This window comes from Colletes latitarsis, chromosome 12, assembly GCF_051014445.1.
Source record: "Colletes latitarsis isolate SP2378_abdomen chromosome 12, iyColLati1, whole genome shotgun sequence".
Classification (NCBI taxonomy): domain Eukaryota; kingdom Metazoa; phylum Arthropoda; class Insecta; order Hymenoptera; family Colletidae; genus Colletes; species Colletes latitarsis.
The window spans coordinates 23113436-23136634 of NC_135145.1; the positions used below are offsets into that span (position 1 = coordinate 23113436).

Here is a 23199-nt window from a genome sequence, read left to right on the forward strand (position 1 = left end):
GGCTGAAGCCGCTGGAGATTGGCTGGGAAAGTAATTTTCCGTGCTCGAGGCGAGCGTATTTAATACGAACGAATTTCTTTCGACGCATAATCGACAGCTACGATTCATCTTTTCCGTCCCCGTTGCTGCCACATGACAAACGGACACGTACCCTGCCAAGGGATGAAGATCGATGTACAAGACTCTCAACAAGTGTCTTCCGTGTGTTTATTTACGAAAGAATATCGGAAAAATGTTTTATTATAAAATCGTTAACGATTTCAGCAGGTTAAGTATATCGAGGAGGGGTTGAAATTTATTATTTTTCCACGTCGGGGCTGTCGGGAGCGACGCGTAACGAGGGTGTTAACCTTTTCCCAGCATGCACGAGCGTCGAATAGGGAAACGACGCGGAAACGATTTTCGATTCCAGACCCGTAGCGACGATAAGAGATTAGAATAAGAAACGAACGCGATTCCGATGCAGTCGACATCCCCGCAATTTTTTACGAGCGAAAGAGCGCGTGCAACGAAGGCACGATAGTACGTCGCTATCAAGGAACGAAACCGCGTTTTGAAAATTGATCCTCCCGCCAAATTAAAGGGGTTTTTCCCCGGGACGCGCCGCCGTAATTTACAGCCGCGAACGATGCGACTCACGTACGAACCCAACGAAACGAGACGGTGAAACTCCCCTAATGAATGACACGCGTTTTTCCAACGAACCGTCTTTCCCCTATTCCTACGCCATTGTACTCCTCGCGTCCTTTGTTTTCACGATACAAGCTGATTATTATATTATCTGGTCGTCCCACGTGTTCCGTGATACGTTTTCTGCTGTAAAAGTATCATAGAGCATCGTTGGATAGGTTTCCTTTCTTGTTTCCAAGTTATTAGCACTTTGACGTACGTCTGTTTTACCGGTAGCGTTCAGTTTGCTTCACCGACCCAGTATCTAGGCCTGTTTTACCTACTATCTTACCGACAGAGTAGTCTACCCTACCGACGGTGGTCTACTCTACCTTATTGACAGAGTAATTAGTACTACCTTGTCGGCAGAGTAGTCTACCCTACCGACAGTGGTCTACTCTACCCTACCGACAGAATAGGTAGATCTGTTTCGCCGGTCGCGTGGAAGACAAGGGTTAAATTTCTACATTTTCTACTAATTACAAATGTTGTTGAAAACGTCGAACATGCAGAATCTTACGAGATGATCCAATTCAACGACCAAACCCCAGAATTTTTCTACCGATCGAATAATGTTTTTAACAGTGAAAGCGAGATATCGAGTGCGTTTCGAAGCCATTGTCGCGAGAAGGGGGCCGTTTGCGAGTGTCAAAACGTTTCCCGAAGGAAATTGTGAAAAGTGGAACGACACAGGGGGGGGGGGGCAGACGGAAACCTTTGGTTCGCGTTTAATAACTCCGTCGTCCGGTCGAATTCAGCTGGCCGGCCGCCATGTGCACACGGCAGAAACGCGTAATCGCGAATTTCGGGCAGCACGCATGCACGGGTCCGCTCGCGTATCGGCGCGTTCTAATTTACCCGTGCTGCAGCTGGCCTCCGGGGGTCGCGTAATCGCGTATGAACGCGAGCATCCTCTTCCGCCGCTGGTGCCGCAAACCCTGCGCGCGTGTATCCACGAAAATCGCCGGCGAAAATTCGGATGGATGCTAATCGGTACGCTCCTGGTCCCCGTTCGCTTGCATTAAGGAGGAAAGTTGCGGAATTCTCGCCTCAGCGAACTTTAAAACATCTGTTCCATTCACGATCCGCCGTCTAGACTAGAATATTTAACACTGGAACCGAGTGGTCAGAATTATCTTTCACGAGAACGAATAAATATTTAGTTTTCTCGTTGATATGCAATGTAACTTGACCGGTGTCTGAGAATTGAGCATGGTGTTTTTAGGGTGGACATGGTCCCATTGTTCTCGAATCTGGGTCAAAGTTTACGAGGCAATCTCTTCTTTTGGTGTCCATTTATAGTGGAAACGACGTGACACAGTTTTCACGCGTGACTGGTGTAGATTCGGACGTAAAGAATCTAAGTAGTAGCGGCCAAGTAGTATCGACGCGATGAGGTCAGACATAGACAATGGTTCACGAATTTTTCTCAAATTGGGATGCATTTAATAACACTTGGGGAACAAAGGGAACTATTTGCAATCCTTCGATATTTATTTAAAGAATCGCCAGAATAACCACTCTAACAGCCATCATCTGCCTATATGAGGACATGTGACGTTCAAAATAGACGTATGTAGCATTACTATTTCACGACCAATCGAAGATACTAATTTTATCCAACAGGGAGCATCGACAGATCGAATTGCATTGATTCTGTAATAAAATTGACGCACGTAACAAGATACTCTAAATTCTAATTAATACCAATGCAAGCTGCCTTTTGGTCGGAAATAAGCGAAGTTTTCAAGAACAGCGATTAATGGGTATAAATTCCTCCGCGGTCTCGGCGTGTACGAGGCGGTGAATCGATAAAGGGAATTAAAAATTAAGTCAATAAAGCGCAAAGCTGCCGGCCGATCCCGCGACGGTGGCTATAAACTAAAGCCTCCGGAAGCGGTGGTAGTTATCGCTCACGGGGACGCTTGTGGCGACGCAAGAGTCGCGTGACTTTATTCCAGAAACGACATTGCTCCGTTATTGTAGTCACCCCCTGTACACGGCTATTCTCGAGCCGCTAGTGTAAAGACGGGGTTCACGAGCAGCCAACGACCAACGTAATTTTACCAGAAAATTAATCCCCCGTCCATTTCGACGTGTACAAAACATCCCGGCGAAATCTGGAAACCCATTATCCATTATATCAGTTTAATCGCTGCTTAGAAAAAAAGATACTAAGCTATATCTTTGATAGTATTTTAACACCGTCCACTCGAATGGGAGAGAAATTATTCTGTATTTATTTGAAATAGGGAAGTATTATTTTATTTTAATAGATTCCATTTAAATAGAGGGGTCCGCGCTCTCACTAGCGCTCGACCGACCCCTCAGTTGCTATACAGGGTGTTCGATCACTCCTAAAATTTTAATGGGGGTTTCTAGAGGTTTCTCAATTTGTTAATGGAGGCTTCGTTAAAGTTGTTAACAGTTAAATTGAAAAGTTTCAAATCGTTCTGGAAAAATTATCTTTGGTTGCGGGGGTCAATTATAAGCATTTTTGGTGAATAGACATGTCCCTGAAATCCTACCCACTTTCGAGAAAAAAAATCGAATAGGTGTTGAAATTTTTTGGCAGAAAAAAAATTTTTCAAATCGTTTTAAAAAAATTGTCTTCGTTTGTAAGAGTCAATTGCAATCATTTTTGGTCATTACATATACCCCCGAAATCCTACTCAGTTTCGAGAAAAAAATTCCTTACCGAAAATATAATTTCTGGCCAGAAATGTCTGCCCGAATTTTCATGCGAATATTTAAAATGTCATAACTTCTGAACGGATTGGACGATTTTAATGTTTAAAAAAGCAAACGACGCGTATTTTAGTGTAGAATATGTAGAAATTGCAAAAATATTCGAAAAGTTGATGCTTGACCCCGTAAACTGAAAAAAAAACCAATAAAAATGGATTAATTTTCAAAGAGCCATAACTCCTACAATAGTGAATATATTTCAATGAAACTTTTTTCTGAAGTAGAGCTCATGGGTACCTACAAAAAAGTATTAGACAACTTTTTTGTAGGACGTCAAACAAAATTACTAAAAACGAAAAACGAATTTTTAAGAAAAATCGACAGGGGGTAGGTGCCTAAATTTTTCGGCGAAAAACAAAAATTTCACATCGTTTTAAAAAAATTATTTTTAGCTCAGGGGGTTAATTAGAATCATTTTCGGTGAATAGGCATACCCTCGAAATTCTACTCAGTTTCGAGAAAAAAAATCGGGAAGGTGCATAAATTTTTCGGCGAAAAAAAAAAAATTTCCCATCGTTTTAAAAAAATTATTTTTAGCTCAGGGGGTTAATTAGAATCATTTTCGGTGAATAGGCATACCCTCGAAATTCTACTCAGTTTCGAGAAAAAAATTAGAACAGTTGGGCAAATTTTTCGGCAAAATTAAAAAATTTCAAATCGTTCTAAAAAAATTATTTTTAGCTCAGGGGGTTAATTAGAATCATTTTTGGTGAATAGGCATACCCTCGAAATCCTACTCAGTTTCGAGAAAAAAATTAGAACAGTTGGGCAAATTTTTCGGCGAAATTAAAAAATTTCAAATCGTTTTAAAAAAATTATTTTTAGCTCAGGGGGTTAATTAGAATCATTTTTGGTGAATAGGCATACCCTCGAAATTCTACTCAGTTTCGAGAAAAAAATTAGAACAGTTAGGCAAATTTTTCGGCGAAATTAAAAAATTTCAAATCGTTCTAAAAAAATTATTTTTAGCTAAAAGGGTTAATTAGAATCAATTTTTGTGATTACACATACCCCCGAAATCCCACGCATTTTCGAGAAAAAAAATCGGGAAGGTGCCTAAATTTTTCGGCGAAAAAAAAATTTTCAAATCATTTTGAAAAAATTATTTTTAGTTGAGGGAGTCAATTACCATCAATTTTTGTGATTACACATACCCCCGAAATCCTACACATATTCGAGAAAAAAATTTTTTACCAAAAATATACCGTGTGTCCGGAAATGTTTCTATAACTTCTTAACGAAGCCTCAATCGACAAATTAGTATCCTTGATTTTCGTCTTATTTTGGCTTCTAGAATCTTTTATTAAAATTTCTCCCAGCATATATTTATAATATAACTATGTTTCTAAATATTATTATCATTATTCATTTATTAACGGGAGTAAACCCTTCAGTACAAAAGACTACTAGCATTCCACCTTTCCATCCTCACGAATTCGTACCCGCAATAAAGCAGCGCCACAGGAGTAAAAAGTTAATTATCTATTATAATATCATTTTAATTGCTGGCTCCAAAAAATGGTTGACCGAGCTATACCTGTTTTTGGGAGTGTTTTAACAAGTTTTGCTCGAATGGGGGAGCTTCTATTCGTATTCTGTTAGGAATGTAATTAAACCTATCAAAAAGCAACGTAACGGAACAACAGGAGTCACGGTGCACGGATAATTTTCGCAGTCAAGGCTACGCTGGAGGGCGGAATTAAAGGAAGAACCGACGTAATGAAATTGGTCCGCGACGTACGACGAGGCTCCATAGATTCCCCGGGGACGGCGTCGAAGGAGCGGATTACTCCGACGTCGTTAGGACACGATAAAATTGCACGGTGTAAAAAACGCCCAAGGACCAGAGATTGCCACGATTCTTCCAATCAACCCTTCTTCTCTCCTTGCTTTCCGTCTCCAGCCTTTAGTGTTTCCTCCCCCGCGTGGAACGTCGAATACACGTTCGATTTCGGTCCGGTACGGGCCGCGGATAACCGGCATAAATTTCGCGTGGCGTGACTTTGTTCCGCTTGGCACCGAAACCCGCTTGACGCCGTGCCAAAATTTGCGGAAAATTTACAGTGGACTTTTTCGCCGCGATTCTGGTGATTTACCTCTTAGATTCGATTCGATTCGCGTTAGCCTCGAACCTGATGGCGATAGACTGCCTGGGAGCATCGGTGATTTCCCGAAAGGCGCTCGGGGTTGCCCGCGGGGACGCTTCGAGCGCGTGTCGGGCCTAAAAATAATTCGAAACGCGACCCGGTTTCGTCGGAGGAACACGGGTTCCTCTAAATAGAATGGCTGTCGAGATTTCGTCCGTTCGCTTCGTGGGAACGTCGATTCGTTGTCTTAATTGCTCCGTGACTCACAGCTGCTACGTTGCGCGATAATTACTCTGTAAACACTGATTACGCCGCGGCTGATTATACTCAGGAATCCGGTATCCGGTTCTAACGGCCGCAACTCTCGGATTTTACGCCGCGAAATCCCCGGCGAGCCAGCCAGTCGCCGGCCCGGAAGTGACGAGGGCGAATGGCGTTCCGGGGGCACCCGAGTATCTTCGCAGGATTCCAGGACGCGTTGCATCGCGTTCAATAATTACGCGCCACCTGTCACGACATACCTCTCGATCCTCCGGGCGATCAAGTGGCTCCCATGAGAAATAAAAATAATAATTCACCTCATTTTAGAGGGTTAAGAACCAACTTTTCTAAAATTCTCAGAATTTCTAAATATTCTCCGTTAAAATACGCGTTGTTTGCCGCTTGAAACATTAAAATCCTCCAATCCGTTCAAGAGTTATGATTTTTTAAACATACGCGTGAAATTTCAGGGGAATGTATCAACGTTTGGTCGGACAGTGTAATTTTTGGGGAAGAATTTTTTTCTCGAAAGTGGTTAGGATTTCGGGGGTATGTGTTCCCACCAAAAATTATTGTAATTGACACCTGCAACTGAAAATAATTTTTTCAAAATGATTTGAAAAATTTTTTTTTTCGCCGAAAAATTTAGGCACCTATTCGAATTTTTTTCTCGAAAATGGTTAGGATTTCGAAGATACGTCTGTTGACCAAAAATGATTGTAATGTATCCCTGCAACTAAAAGTAATTTTTTTAGAACGATTTAAAATTTTTTAATTTTGTCGAAAAATTTGTTAAGAAATTTTTGGCATCGCCTGGAAACGGAAAATTCATGCAGGGTCTTTTAGAGTGTCTCCCAAGGAACAAAAAATGTCCTTATCGCTTTTCCGAGAAACGACGGGAAAGTTGTCAAAAAAACGTTCAAAGTATGAATTAACACCCTCCCTTGTTCACCAACCCAGCTGATGAAGTGTCTTCCAAGTGAAATAATAATAACTACAGAGTAGTTTGGCAGTCGTGCACATATTTGAAAATCTTAGATTTGCAATAATCACTGTCCCAAATTTGTCAAAATTGTCAAACGATGCTAACGTAAATATCTAAATGAAAAAATTTCAAATAATTTTCAACGTCAGAAGTGCTTTCGAAGTTTGGGGTTTGAGAAGCCCCGGGAGTTGGGGGGATGAAAGGTACAAGAAGGGGGGGGGGGCAATTCAATCTGCGGAAAGATAGGCAACGTCATCGAACGGCTGTTCCTTTCCGATTCTGACAGCGTAATGGTATTAGTCGCATAGAGGGATATCTGGCGTCGAATGGGGTTGGAGAGGGCGATTGCCATTGCCCGTAAAGGCCATCGGTTGCTATTGGGCCACCTTTGGCCTTAACCATACAGGCATGAGCCTCGCATTACCAGTCGCTTCGAGTTATCTGCGCTTCCCACGTTAACCCGGCCGCGCAACGTCGTACGCCGTGGCCCACATTTCCCCTAACCCGGCACCTGCACTGCAGAATCCCGATAGTGCACGTATATGCACGTCGAACCGTCCGCTTATGCGCTTTCTCGTGCCCCGTGTTTCGACCTCCCGCCTCACGCCCACCCGACGACTTCCGGTTCCTCTGTTATCGATCTAACGTCCTGATCCAACGAGTCGACAACCTTGACATCGCCTCTTCGACCAACATTAAAATTTTGCATCCCCTCGACACCGTCCAAACCGAAGATCGTGCTTCCCCGGCGTCGTCGATCGTTCACTCTGTATTAAATTATATAAACCGGAACAACCAGAGCGGGCTCCTAAGCCCTCCGTCCGATTCGATCAACGTCGCGGACGTCCAAAACAAACTTCCGTCGAAACTAGCTCGAATATCTGGCGCGCCTGCGCTCCAGGACGCCTCTAACCCACTGCTAACTACTTGACATCGATCGACCTTAATTAAAGTCGGCACATTCGCTAAGTTTTACTTGCTACGTGACCGCCCCCTCGACTACGCGGTCCTGTGTTTACGAATCGCCGTCTTACTGTTCCCCAAATCCGACTCCGAGACGCTTCCCCGTTGTAGAACATCGTGAAACATCCCTGGCAGGCCCTGTACGTGAGATTCTAGGGATATTCCGTTGGTCAGTCGAGCACTTGCGAGAAAGTAACTGGTCGAACGTAGCCCTCTACCGGCGAGCGTGAGAACCGTCACTTAAGGGGCTATTAAAACACGATCATAGTGCATCCACTCGTTACTTGCTACGAATTTATTTAGAAACGTATCAAAATGGGGATGTTTCGTGAATTAGTAACGAGATTCTAAGAGGCAGACGTTTCGACGCGGTTGTTTCGCTATCGATTCGATCCAAGTTCATCGACCCGGGGAGTTGGCAGTTCGCAAACACGAAAATAGATATCTACGGGGGCGGAATCTCTCCGCAGCTTCTCTCGCATGGTCGCGTCTTGGTTACCAACGAGCCCAGCCACTCTCAGACGAGGAATTGTCCCCGAACCAAACTTTGGTCTTTAACGACCGACCGGTTACGCGATTTCCCTCTGGCTTTGATAGCCTGTCGAGAGCGCTCCTCCGCTGCTCCTTATTTCACGCCCAACTTCGCTAAATATTGTTTCAATTTCCACCGGCTCCATTCCCCCTTCCATTTTTCCAAGCTTTAAAAAGAGATCCCTCGATTTATTCAATTTACTCGCGGTTCGTTCTCGCGCAGACTCTCTAATTACCAACTTTGCTCGAAACCTGTGTCCAATTTGAGCGTCGTACGCGTCGGTCTGGCGGAATGGAATAAATAAAACGTAAAAGGGTAGCCGTCGGGGAGGCGCGTTAAGAAATTCAGTGGAATAAGTGGACGTCGAGACGCGTGAAATTGTATTCGTCGATGTCTAAAACGGGAACGATCGAAACAAAACCGACCGGGTTTCGGGAGGGGGGGGGGGAGGGAATATTTCAGGATTTTTCCGCGGGGATCGTGTGCAGGGCCGGATCTTCGATCTGTACGAGGTGGCAGAAGTTCCAAGCGCATTTCTATTTCGGCGTATAAGCGCGTCATAAATTTGCCCTCGGCCAGCAGCCGGCGTCGGTTGTTTTATGCTCTCTGGCCAGGAACCTGGCCGGGTAATTCTGCAATGCGGTTGAAGGCACCTATATCCTCCTAACTTTCTCTCTTTTCACCGTTTTCAAGCCTTGTCCCTCTTTCCTTCTCGTTACCATTCCCCTCCCCCTCCTCTGGCGGGCTCCACCTTCCTCTTCCTCGTCGCCTCGTTCGCGGAGCTTCTCTCTCGCGCTTCCCGCGTCCCTCGTGGCAACTATCTCCCGGCGATCGTCCGTGGAATTGCAAACCAGCCATCAGGAACCGCGAGAAGTTTCGCGGGAAAAATTTATGAGTCGCGTTAAGAGGCGTTGAATAACCGGACGGCTCCTCCAACGATTCGATTTCCACTTTTCCCGGCTTCCACGGTCGAATTATTCGGGAGTATCGCTACTGTGCGTCCGCGGGAAGTTGGCTAGTCCCCCCTACTCCGGTGCGGACCCTGGCCCCGCCCCCAGTGTCCAGTCGCGCGTCGCTACTGGCCCGCTGAGGCGGGAGTGGGGATGGGCGGGGCGTATGGGACGTCGCCTAGTGGCCCAAAGGAGCGAAAGTGGGGATGGGCGGAGCGTCTGAGGCCCCGCCCAACGTCGCTAGCCAACTTCTCGCGGACGCATAGTAGCGATCTTCGCGGTTCTTCTTTCACCGTCGTTGTTTCTTTCGCGATATGCATCTCGTCGCGCGGAAAATGCAATGAAAGCAGCCCACCGGTCGGGGAGAAGACGTTACCCGGTAATTCAGCCGGTTAAAATTGCAACTGCATGCAGATGAATTCACTCCTTTTCCCAGTCTCCCGAAAGGGACTCGTTGAAGCCGTAAATACATCGCGAACAGACTCTTGTGCGCCCGTAAGAAATTACATAGTTCCATGTTTTTCGTCGACCTCGATGTTTCTCGTTGATGCAACTCGCGAACTAGGGTGTCATTATGGTTGGAAAAATCTCCGTCGACGTTAGAAAAATTCTAGCAGGATTCTGTGAGATAATTTTACTTTTTAAACTGTATTTTGTAAAACACTTTACAGTCGATTTATAATCCTTCGAATGTTGAGAATTTTAATGATTGATTCTTTCTGTTACATTTTGTTTACACTGAGTTTTCAGGCTCCAAAACTCCATTAATTCGAAACGTGGTGGGAATGAGTAAAGGTTCCGAGGTCGCTGGCGATACGAATAAACGCTGGTCGACGTAAAATCATGCGTGGATCGAGACTCCGACGGGATTGTAAGGCGTCGCTGGGGGGTAATTGATTTATATCGAGGGCCAAAGAAAGAAATTGCCTGGTCGAGCGCGGACGAAGCGGTAATTTGCGTGCGAGTCGCGCGAAGGCAACCCGCAGAAACGGTAATTCAGGGTGGCCAGCCAGCCCGCAAACGTATACAAAATGCAACCGGAAACGGGCTCTTCTCCGACACGATGCACGCTTCCTACGGATTTAATTTATTTCCATTAATTTATGGAGACTTTGGTCGTCAAAACATACGAAACCTTTGATTTTCTACTGCAATTCTTCCTGATATTGTAATCATTGGGTTTATAAATTTTTGGGGGAAAATTCAAGGGTGTAAAAGTACAGATAACTCTTTTACTTAATTTGCAATAGTTCGAGTATCCAATAGTAGCAAATTTAGAAGGTTAAATCCTATAATACACTTCGCCAAGGGAGTAAAAACAGAAGCTGTCAGCATCCTCGAAAAAGGAGAAAATTTAGAAAACAGATACTTCCACGAACAAACGTTCCCAAGTGTTTGCAGATACTCTTACAAGGGATCAAAGAACGTTTTAGAGAGAATCGTTCGCACCCCTACCGTGTGGGATGCGTTGGGAATTTTGATTAAAGGCTCCCCCAATATTATTTGCTCTTTCATTTACAAAAAATATCCTACAAAACACTATTGGTTTTAACGATTGCATGCACTCGAGAAGACTCCAATTATTTGGTTGTCAAAATCACTGGGATCGAGCGTCCCTTTATAGGATATAATTAATGACGCAGATTGGAACTTGCTCGATACTCGACTCGACGACGATCAACGTTTAATCGACGCTCCGTCAATGATTTACTGCGTGCGTTTCCTACGATTATGCTATTTAAATATCCCGAAAATTGCATATTTCATCCCCCAATTTATCCTCCCTAAATATTCAGAGATCGTTGATTATCTGGACGTATATTTCCTCCTCCGTAAATCTTGATGCGAAAAATTGGAAATTACGCGGCCTAATAATTCGCGAGGTGATTCAAGACGTTGATTAATGCCCGCGAAAAGAAGTCCCTGTAAGTTATGGCCGCGTCTCGCGTGCACTTATTGCTCGCGTACGAAATTTCCAAGCGGAATTTAAGGGCACGCCATCGACTCGAACGTCGCCAAACGTGGCCTCCAACTATACTTTAATCTTCCATCGAGAACGTGCACGTTGAAATTAACCAAACAGAATTATCGAAGGAAATTCGGCTCCCCTGTAGTCTGGGAATTTTATCTCTTCGCGGAAGTTTGATGGAAATTTTTAACGGCGAAAAATAACAACGGGGGTAGTTTTGTCGCATTTCGTCGCGTCGGTAAACCAACCAGAAGTAACACCAGGACCGAAACTCGACCGTTCATGGGTCCCTGCACGACGAGAACGAACTGTTCCGCAGTCTCGATTCCGACGGGCGAAACTTCACCTTCCGGTTTCCATTCGTCGACCTCCGGAGTTCTGGTAGTCGAAGAAGAAAGGGTAAAAAGGTGGAACGGAGCGCCAGAAGAAAACGGGACGAGGGTAGCATCTGGTCGCGACGAGGAAACGAGGAAATGAAAACGATAGGGATAATTATATTTCTCTTTGATGCGATCTCCGAGCAATTATTCACGAATCCAATCACGGGGGAGGATTTTTGGGGGAATCGCGCCGTTGGAATAGGGGTGAAGACTGAGTTCCGTGTTTCTCGTTCAATTCCAGCTTTTATTTCGAGGATTCCGGTGGGCTCTTTAGATCGGAATACGAAACGGGGATACTCGTTTCTTCGCAGGTTTCGTCGAATTTAATTATTCATACAGTTATCCGCTTCAATTTTTCTTGACGCGCCGCGGAGCCGTGGTTCCGAGTTCGTCCAGAACGGAATGCATTTCGTCGCGGCAATTTTCCCTGGCCGCGGCTCTCGCGTTGATAGAAATTGCATGTAAAGTACACCTCCCCGGCCGTGTGACATTGCATTTCGTTGACCGATATACGCCGCGGTGTCGCTCTAAACGGGAATATAATTCGCTAGAAAAAAGAATTAAATCTCCGTCGTATATAAAACGACACCCGTCGTTAAAATGCAACGAACGATGGAAAATTTTGGCCTAATCGACAACGATAAAACTCCAGGAGGTGTCTCGCGTCCCGACGAAACTTACTGGAGGACCGTTCGACAACCCCAAAACCGTGCAGAAGTTCCCTGCGTGGTTGACGGGCACGAAGCAGCCAGTCTACCTATCACGTGACGATACGCGACATTAAAATTCATAAGGCGACTCGCCTATTCCCCACTTTAGCGCCCCGCGGCCCGAACGAGCCTCGCATCATATATTTATAGAACGCCCTCGGATGCACACATGCATCTTGCACAGCTTACGCCGTCCGGTCGATTTCGGTGGACGCTTATCCGACGGACAAATACGCACGGCTTCCGCCAGAACCGTATTAACCGTATCGTCCGTAGGCTTACACAACAAACAGCACGGCGAATCTGTTGAGCGTTAACTTCGACCCTCTAATAGGCTCTACTAGGTCGGTAAAAAGCCAATTAAAAAGGTGATTAACAGGCTCTGCCCGTCGATAAAGAGGCGATTAATGGGCTAGCGGTCGGTAAAAAGGAGATTAATGTAGGCTACCCGTCGATAAAGAGGCGATTAATAGGTCATTGGTCGGTAAAACGGTGATTAATAGGCTCTGCCCGTCGATAAATTGGCGATTAATGGGCTAGCGGTCGGTAAAAATGAGATTAATGTAGGCTACCCATCGATAAAGAGGCGATTAATAGGTCATTGGTCGGTAAAAAGGAGATTAATAGGTCACCGGTCGGTAAGAAACCGGTTAATGGATTACCAGTCGATAAAAAGGGGATTAATATAGGCTACCCGTCGGTAAAAAGGTGATTAATAGGCTCTGCCCGTCGATAAAGTGGCGATTAATGGGTTTACGGTCGGTAAAAATGAGATTAATATAGGCTACCCGTCGATAAAGAGGCGATTAATAGGTCATTGGTCGGTAAAAAGGAGATTAATAGGTCACCGGTCGGTAAGAAACCGGTTAATGGATTACCAGTCGATAAAAAGGAGAATAATAGGTCACCGGTCGGTAAGAAACCGGTTAATGGATTACCAGTCGATAAAAAGGGGATTAATATAGGCTACCCGTCGATAAAGAGGCGATTAATAGGCTAGCGGTCGGTAAAAAGGAGATTAATAGGTTACCAGTCGGTAAAGAGTTGAGATGTAGAAACTGAATAGGGTCAAGATCAAGCTTGATAATAATAATAAATAGAAGGAACATCGTGAAGGCGTAGAAATGAATGTGATGGAGTTTTTGTTGACTCGTGTTTGGAAGGAACCTTTTGCGTGGAATTTTTCATTCCCCAGCCGGGGGTTCATTATTTTCTCAGTTGTTTATCGTTGAAATTCTCGATGACACTGTGTTTGGTTAGATTAGAGGATACGAACGGCGCTCTCGGGCCGTTGCGTCGCATCTCCGAGATGACACGAGTGCACTCACGGTGCGCCTATGAATCTTGCCTCAGCTCGCATGAATGTGCACCGTGCACGCGAAATACGAAGGAGAGGGCTTCGTAGCTGTCGGTACGGTGACAAATTTCAGGTGGATGGCGAGGTGGATGGCACTGAGCTCGAACGAACGAAAGTAAATCAAGTTTCGCGGTGCCGCGAGCAGAGGCGAACTTTTTTAAATCCGTTGAAAATATCAACGAAAGCTTCGTTGGGTCCACCAGTTCTCCCATGACAATTAGCGCAAACTATAAAAGGAATCTCGACGAGAGAAGGATAGATTTATCTATCGAAAGTTTACGTTAATAAATCGTAAAAAAATCGACGTGATATCGCAAGACTCGAGTCCCAAGCGTAATTTACACGATGTTCGGAAGCTTCTATGAACGCGAGACGAGTCCCTTTCGAGCTCAATGAACGGGGAACGAAGTATCCGTCGAGCGCCAAAAAACTGGCGGAAACTTTTCCGAAGTTACAAGAGGGTCAGCGTCGTTAATCATTCCTCGGCCGTTCTATAGACGCATACATTATTCAGGACCGTCCCCGACGACGACTATGCATAACTTTTGTCGATGTTCACGCGCCGGTTCTTCGAAAACGGCCGGAACACGCGAACTGTCGCGACAACGCGGTAAGAAGCGTTCGAGAAATCTTTTTCTCCCTTGCAATTAAAATGCAGATGTTGCGAATGTAAATAGAAGCTTCCCTCGCCTTTAAACGCCGCCCTTTGTAAGGGAAATAGATAAACTCGCCATGAAAAAAGAGGTAGAATTTGTTTTTTCTTTGAGCGAAAAATAATTTTGGATTGTTTACGTTTTAAAAAATTTTAGATGCTCGAATTGCTTTTTAAAAGAGATAAATGTAATATAGAAAAGGGGTAGAATTTTTAAAAAATTGTAGGTCAGTGTTGTGACGTGGTGCGATGAAAGAAAGAGTTTAGAATAGTTCTAGGAGTCGAAAGATGCTCGATGCAGGGCGTCTTAGGTTGGGGGTGGCTCGTGCAGGGGTCAAAGGTTGCGCGGGGGTGCCGTAGACGCGTACTTAGCACCCCCGACTGTGCAAGACCACTCGACCAGCACGTACCGGATCCTTCAGACGTACCTACACGCTAGTAAATTATCGCCCCCGACCGTACGTACAGGGGGAAGTGCAGCTCTCGTTGTTTTACACCCCCTCTCTGTCTTTCCAAACTGGGTTCGTTCGTTTCTCTTCGCCGCAACCCTCTTCGTCGTTCGTCCAACCCAACGTGCCAACCCCCACTTGCTTTTCTCTTTGTTCTTTCGCGTTTTGCCAGCCACGCTACTCCCAGCCACCCCCCTCTCGCCTCGTACGCGCGATAAAAATGAGATTTACGGATTATTCTGTGTCGCCTCTGAATTCTGCGTCGCCACTCGCCTCTCTTTCTCATTAGCGGCGCTTAATTTTTCAGCCCACGTTCGAAAGTGAAAACGAAAGTGGCACACGTATCATAAAACCACCCCAAATGTACAGTTGTTTTATTAGAAATGATCTTCCAATAAATCCTCCGCTATTAATTCTCGTCCAGGTAATTAAATAATTATCGAGAGGATCTTAGAATTTGTGATATTGAAAATTGCAATTTTTCCTGCTACTTCCCCTTCTCGCGAGTTTAATTCCGGTTTCAACGACGGCGTCAATTAGTTGCGTTGCAACTGCATTCGCGGCGCCGTTTCTTGCGACGTTTAACAACGCGAACTTGGAGGAAAAAGGCAGCTACTTATTCGTAAACCTCCCTCCGCGACTCGTTGCAAAGATTATACTAGCAAATTGCCAAACGGATACCACGTTTCGAAACTTGGCGCAGAGAAACTCTCTTTCGAATGCAATTGCAACGTCGGTATATCTTCGCAGTGAGATTAAATTCTGCGTATCAGAAACAACTCCCCCACACACCGAGATTGGGTCTTCCTGGACCCAAGGTTTGCAATATCAAACATTTAAAAACACTATAAAGCATCAATTAACTTTATAATCCCTTAATTACTAATTGGCAAGTTTGGAAAAGAAACCAAAGTACTGTCGAAGCTTGAACGAGGAGCTAAAATGAACTTCGCTTGAAATTCTTAATAACTCCGTTGGGCGGGCTAAGAAACGGTTAAATAATCGATATGCGATATTTTCCAGGGAATAAAACTGCGTGAGTCTTTCGCGGATACGCCCAGGGACGTTCAATTAACTCCAACGTAATTTCCCTGCCACCCACGTCGGTCTTCCCAACGATTGCAGCGTAGAAATTTGACTGACGTTCGTTCTTCGCGCGACGTCTACTCGAACATAGTTACAGGATCTTTCCATCTAATTGCTATAAATATTCATCGTGCGAGACCATTTCCATAAATAAATTACAGCGTGCGGAGTCGACGTCCGCTTTTGAAAACAGATCCCCTTTCGACGTACTGTTTCTTTCGAGCTCGAAATGCAATCCATTCGTGTTATTTTCTTTTTACTGCTGAAACTCGTGGGAGACGCCCGGAGACGCCCGTTTCTGTGTCCGATGTGCGGCCAGACCGCACGACGCGACGCTCGTTCCTCGAACAGACTGCATTTCGGGCCACCTGTCAGCGGCACGCCGCTAACGAAAATCCTCCTTGTCGCCAGACGAAACCATAATTTCGTTGCGCCGTGGTTAGAAAAGCGGCGCTCGTCTTAGATCGTTTCTGATACATAAATCACTATCGAAAGTAACCTATCGACACTTTAATAGGCCACCAGTCCAGACACGTGGGTAAAAAGTCGGTAAAAAAGTTGATCGATAGGCCACCGGTCGGTAAACGCGGATAAAAAGTCGGTAAAAAGGCTGATTAATACGCCACCGGTCGGTAAACGTCGGTAAAAAGGCGGATTAACAGGCTACCGGTCGGTAAAGTGTTAATATAATTCGGTCGATCGGTCGATCGGGAGTCTTTCTTGCCTTTTGAAATACCCAAACGGCAATCCATTAAAAGAACATAAATATTATTCTCGGTGGAAACAGTGAAACCTTCTTTAGGTCCCTTTTTCGATTCTTGCTTGGACGGTGGCGTTTTCGTTTCACCTTCGGTTTCGTATTTCCTTTTGAACTGTTTCTACCCTCTAATTCGTTGAGAGCCACGACGGAACTGTATGTGCCATTAACCCAAATAATTCCAAGGCGCGATCTCACCCTCTACGAATTCCTACCCTTCTTTGGTTTCCTTTTACCCTTCTCACTTTTCTTGTTGCGCAGTTAGATCGCGATTCTCTTTGAAATAGAAGGTGTTCCAGAACGATTCGTTCAGAAAAACAACGTTTACATTTAGATTTAACATGACGTTAATTAGACAATTGAATTTTTGCGTGAACCACCTTCGATAACATCGAAGCAAAATATTCTACAAGTCTCTCCAACCACATATTTATAATATTCAACGAGCTTCATCGTTCCGGCAAAACCTGTCGGTCTTATTGCTCGTGCTATCGGTTATTCAGTGCCGATTACGAGCCTCATTACACGGTGCATATTTAACGTTGGCTTTATTCGCGAAGAGGCAACGTTAAATAGTCAACGCTAGAGGGATAATTTTCCAGTGGATTATTCAATTAACCTCACAGTAATTAGTTCCCAATGAGATTCCGGATTCTCGTCCCTCGAGGGTTTCAAATCTTTTCGCGAAACACTTTATAAACCGGTTCGAGTCCACAGGTTTCAATCGGTAACTTATTAATTGATACTTTACCGACTGGTAGCCTATTAATCTCTTTTTTACCGACCGCTAGCCAATTATTTCGCTGTTTTATCGACTGCTAGCCAATTAATCTGTATCTTACCGACCGGTGGCATATCGATTCGCTGTTTTATCGACCGTACGTGGACAAAGCGTTACATTCGAAGTAATTTGTGGCCGTTTCGTGTTTCAGGAACGCCTGCCACGATTCCTGGACCCAGCTGCGACTGTCGCCGATGTTCGGCTGCATCTGCCCAAACAATCAGATCAAGAAACGTTGCGACAGGATCTTCTCGATGGTGAATCACAATCCCTGCGTTGGTGAGTATGAAATCGGGCACCCGTTGCGATCGCAAACGTTTTACTTTTCTCTTTATGGATACGTATATACACAACGCGGTACATACAGGCATCATCCGTATCATCCAGTGCCGTTACACACGAGACTTTCTCGCTTTGGAATATTATTTTTATTTTTTCGTTGTGACTTGCCCTGGAGCCAGACACTTTGCGACCATGAATGGAACGAGTACATACATCGTATACTGTTGATTTAACCGTATTTACTAGCGCACCTTGTGAAACAAACGACTTGTTGGTGTTGTGAAGTAAACGTGTGTATTCTTTTTGTTTTTTTGGATATGACAAGATATGTCGATTTAAGTCGAAGTTGCCCCTCCCCCTTGTATATTTGTCTGTATCTTTACACGGAGTAACCATTTTTTTTTTTAGTCTTTTTTTCGATGTTTCAAGCCCTCGTCGATCCTGGATGGAGAAGACGATACACACTTCGATATTGTCTCTAGAAAATAATCGTGGGGGAAATTTTTGTAGAGGAATGGGGGTTCAGTTATCTTAGAATGGAATTAATATTTGATCAGGGATTCTTTTACTTTTTTTGGGGGGTTGGAAAGACGCGACGAGGCAATTACTTTCGTCCATACGGCGGTGTTTAAGGCTCGTGGGATGATTTTATGTAGCCCTTTCTCCTTAATTAACCAAAGGCTACCGTTATCGAGATGTAGATAAGGATTTCATCGCGTGGCAGGCTCGACCTTAATTTCACTGAAATTCGAGCAACATCTTCCATACCTTCGATCCCTTACGCCCTAACGACGCTCTCCACCCCCTATTTTTAGGCTCCTTTATCTTCGATCGTGATCGACGTTAATGTTTGTTTCATTTTAAAGTAAAAGAAAATATAAATTCAGTGATTTGGTAGGTAATAGAATCGAGTCAATTAGTCCAGGATCGACAGGGTTTTCGTGGCTGAGAAGACGACACTTGAGGGCGTTTTTCGCCACAGCGTAAGTACCATTTGCCAACAACGGGGCGCATCGATTGTCCCCCTTTGTTTCGAGCGAAAACGATTGTCATTGCTGGCCCACAGACGAGCAACAGTGACCAGCGTGCACTCAACTTTGTACGTTTCAGCGCTGAGGAGTCGAACTGTCGCTTGCAAAAGTCGATATCGTCCGCAGAGTGCCCGGGAAAATAAAATAATATCGTAGACGTAAGAATCAGAAGATTTCCGGGGTTTAGAGATCGCGAACGTCGCGATCGCGGAGATTTTCGCGCGTAGAGACGAGGAGGAACGGGCAAGGGTGTTACTCGAGGCTCAAGTTTGCTCAAACGCGACGTTTCGAGACATTTGACGCAACGAAACGAGAGTCTTTGCTTCTCGAAGATGTTCAATTAAAATCTGGTCGCGTGAAAGTGAGTTTCGAGACTCCCGACGAGCCTGAGAATGGGTAGACGATCGTCCCGGACGACCACGAAGAGGATATCCGCGGTCTCGAAATAAAGAACCGGATGTCCAGAGAAGATGGCAGCCCACGGAGGCCCCCGGATCCGCCCTCGAAATCCTCGAATGTCAAGGAACGTCTGCACGACAGCACCAGCACCCCCTAAGTACGCATTCTCCCCGAAGGATTTGCATTTCGTGATCCATCCCCCATTTTCTCACCATCTCCATCACGGTGTTACTTTATCTCCACCCTCCTTCGATTTTATTATTTCACAATTCCTCAAAAGCCACGCTGAAACAGTCAACAGACAGTATTTTCTTTTTTATTTATTATTTTTCTTTAATCCTTCATTTTTTTTACTAACTCTCATAATATTCTATTTAGATTTTCCCTTATAAGACGAAAATCAAGAATACCAATTTGTTGGTGAAGGCTTCGTTAAATAGTTATTAACGTTTAAAGTTCCACCCTTACTGAATTTTTTTCTCCTAAATACGCAAGATTTTGGGGGTATGTCTATTCACCGAAAATGATTGTAATTGACCCCCGCAACCGACAATAATTTTTCCAAAACGATTTGAAATTTTCTTTTTCCCGTTGAAAAATTTCACACCTTCTCGAATTTTTTTCTAGAAAATGGGTAGGATTTCGGTGATATGTCTATTCACCGAAAATGATTGAAATTAACCCCCTTAGCTAACAATAATTTTTTTAGAATGATTTGAAAAATTTTTTTTTTCAATGAAAAATTTCACCACGTTCTTGAATTTTTTTCTCGAAACTGAGTAGGATTTCGGGGGTATGTCTATTCACCAAAAATGACTGTAATTAACCCCAGTAACCAAAAATAATTTTTTTAAAACAATTTGAAATTTTTTTTTTTGTCGAAAAATTTAAACACCTACCCCCTGTCGATTTTTCTTAAAAATTCGTTTTTCATTTTTAATAATTTTGTTTGACGCTCTACAGAAAAATTGTCTAATACTTTTTTGTAGGTACACAGGAGCTTCACTTCAGAAAAAAGTTTCATTGAAATATATTCACTATTGCAGGAGTTATGGTTGTTTAAAGTTTGGACCATTTTTATGGGGTTTTTTTTCACTTTACGGGGTTAAGGAACAACTTTTTGAATATTTTTAGAATTTCTACATATTCTCCATCAAAATACGCGTCGTTTGCTTTTTTAAACATTAAAATCGTCCAATCCGTTCAGGAGTTATGATGTCTTAAAGATTCGCATAAAATTTCGGGGACCGATTTCTGGCCTGGAATTAGATTTTCGGTAAGGAATTTTTTTCTCGAATATGCGTAGGATTTTGAGGGTATGTGTAATGACCAAAATTGATTGTAATTGACCCCCGCAACCGACAATAATTTTTCCAAAACGATTTGAAATTTTCTTTTTTCCGTTGAAAAATTTCACACCTTCTCGAATTTTTTTCTAGAAAGTGGGTAAGATTTCGGGGATATGTCTATTCGCCAAAAATTATTGCAATTGATCCCTGGAACTGAAAATAATTTTTTCAGAGCGATTTGAAATTTTTTTTTTGCCGAAAAATTTCAGTGAAACATGTCAACGTATGGTCAGACATTACATTTTCGGTAAGGAATTTTTTTCTCGAAAATGGTTACGATTTCGAAGGTATGTCTAATGACCAAAACTGATTGTAATTAACCCTTACAACTAAAAATAATTTTTTTAGAACGATTGGAAATTTTTTAATTTAATTGTTAATAGCTTTTTAACGAAGCCTCAGTCAAGAAATAGATATTCTTGATTTTCGTCTTATTTTGGCCTCTAGAAAATCCCATTAAAATTTTTCCCAGGGGTGGCCGAACACCCTGTATAATATTTATTTCCCTTCTCCTTAAATAACAATACTTTCTATCGTTTTGCTTCCGTCCTCGTCCATTTTAATTTGGTTCGATCGAACGGAGCGCGACTTAAAAATCGTTCCTTTGGGAACGTAGAACGATGTCGCGGATAAGAGTACCGGGGAAAAGCCTTCGGGCGAGAATGCAAGGAGATTATGCACCGCATGCCGTACTTCTGCACGTGAGATTCTCTTTTTCGTAGGCCATTGCACGTACTCAGAGCCTGCATGCCCCGTATTTCGTCGATTTCTTTCTGGCAATGCGCATGACTCGATTAAAATCGTCTAACCGTCTTAACTCTGTTTTACTCGCTCACTACATACTCTTCTTCTCTCCATTCTCCTCTCTCGATCCAGAGAACATATTCTCCCCGGAGAATTTCGATGTCGTATCGATAATCCATCGAGTTTTGCAAAATTAAGACGTCCAGTTACGAGAGAAGTTTGCAAACAATAGCACCGATAACAAGATAACTTCGGAACCATGGGTCAGCAGTGTCACTGAGTCTGTTAAGCGGTTAAACATTGACGCGTGGTTCCGAAACTCCCTCATATACTCGACATAATTATCGCATCTTTCGTTGAGCAACCGATCCCCTGCGAATTCACGAAAAAGAAACAACTTATTTCGTTATTCTGGAATTCGAAAAATCAGCTGATATCTCGGACCAATGCTTTATGCTCCGTCAATTTTTTAACAATTTATTTCGAGATACCACGACAAAGTACCATCGACAACAATATTTTCTCGGGGTGGAACGGGAGAACGTGGCAAAGATTCGTCTGGCGAAAAGATTGCGAGAAAGCCGGGGTTGCCGAGGTGTTAAACGAACCAAGTCGTAATCGGAATTGACGTTCGACCTCGGTTGCGCCGGCTCCGGGACTCCCTTTGGCACTCCAAGTTCCCTGGAAACTCGGGGGGAACTCCAAACGCCTAAGCAAACGCTTTACTCGCGAGCAGTCTTGGCTTTGAACCGATCTCTCTCTCTCCAGAGAGAGAGAGAGAGATCCTCGTCTTTTTGTCGACCCGTGAGTTTGATTGACTCCTCCGGGGGACGTTAATGGGCCACGATAGACCTCGTTGCCGGGGTAATTCGCGGCGCAGCTTGTTTCGTAACGAGGGCATCAGTTGCTAAAGGAAAGTTTACAAAAAAAGGTGTTAATCTAGGAAAAAACATCGGGACATGTCCGAAAAGTGTTTAACCCAGTACCGTGGCAACCAGCAACTATGATACCACCAAAATCTCACCACTATGACACCACAAAAGCGTAGCACGTACCACGCGAACCCGTGCACGTGTACCGATGCGATCACGCACCCCACTCACCCCGTTTTCGTCCGCGTCTCTGCTTCTGTGTTACAGAGTTCCTGCCCTCCTCCACCTCCGTAGACCTGTCGGGCACGGACTCGGCCCTGTATCCGTTCGACCCGCAGCAGGAGAGCTACCAGGAGATCTGGTTACCACCGACCAGTATGTACCCCTATTTTCTGTTCCCCGGGGCCGCGCGCACCTCGTACTACGACCACGAGAGCACGTACGACGTCCAGGAGCCCGGACAGAGGCGTCAGCACGGCCACCGTCACCAGCACGGCCGTCATCAGGAAGCGCCGGAGTTACCCGGGAGGCCCGGTGTCCTCGTGGTCGAGGCGTACGATCCGCGTGCCGATCACGAGAACCGGCAGGGGGCTCGTGCTGGCGCCGACAAAGAGCATCACAGGGAGAAAGATCGCTCGATGGAGGGACCTGGGAGCTTCTATGATCGCGGCTCTTCTTCTTCATCTTCCTCCTCTTACTCTTCGTCTTCTTCCCCTTCTTCATCTTCTTCTTCTTCTTCCACGTTGTCCAAGCATGATCGTGCCTCCAGCACAGTGCACCTGCAGCCAAGGCACTCCCAAAGCGAGCATGACGCACACCTGCACCATCATCACCATCACCAGCACCACCAGCACAACCCTGCACCACCCGCACCACCGTTCGCCGCGACGTCGTCGTCGTCGTCGTCGTCATCGTCGTCGTCGTCGTCGTCGTCGCCGAGTTATCCGCCGCCTCGTCCAACGCCTACCGTGGGCGAGACGAAACGAGTCGAGAGGCCCGACCTGGTGCAGCCGAAGAAATTCGCGCCCAGGCCCACCTACGAGCACCGGGCGATCTTCGATCGCGCCGACGACGACCTCGATGACCACGAATTCAGGATCGGCGCGCTGCCAGTCGACCGGCTCTTCGATCTCCGCGAGGCCTTCGAAGGGTTCGTCGACCAAGGTTCGTACACCGGTGTCAGGGT

General features: G+C 44.8%; 1 protein-coding gene across 5 annotated transcripts in view; it reads left to right on the forward strand.

The window, feature by feature from the left end:
• The window catches only part of Gfrl (Glial cell line-derived neurotrophic family receptor-like), a 203474-nt gene that overhangs the window by 139824 nt on the left and 40451 nt on the right, over window positions 1-23199 (forward strand). For 2 of the 5 annotated variants that reach the window (XM_076779397.1, XM_076779398.1), the window contains exons 5-6: window positions 17488-17615; window positions 22281-23177. In XM_076779397.1, coding sequence (XP_076635512.1) covers window positions 17488-17615; window positions 22281-23177 — 1025 coding nt within the window. Of the gene's footprint in view, window positions 1-17487; window positions 17616-18728; window positions 19948-22280; window positions 23178-23199 lie in introns of those variants that run through there. The other 3 variants (XM_076779401.1, XM_076779403.1, XM_076779402.1) reach the window with 3 other exon arrangements.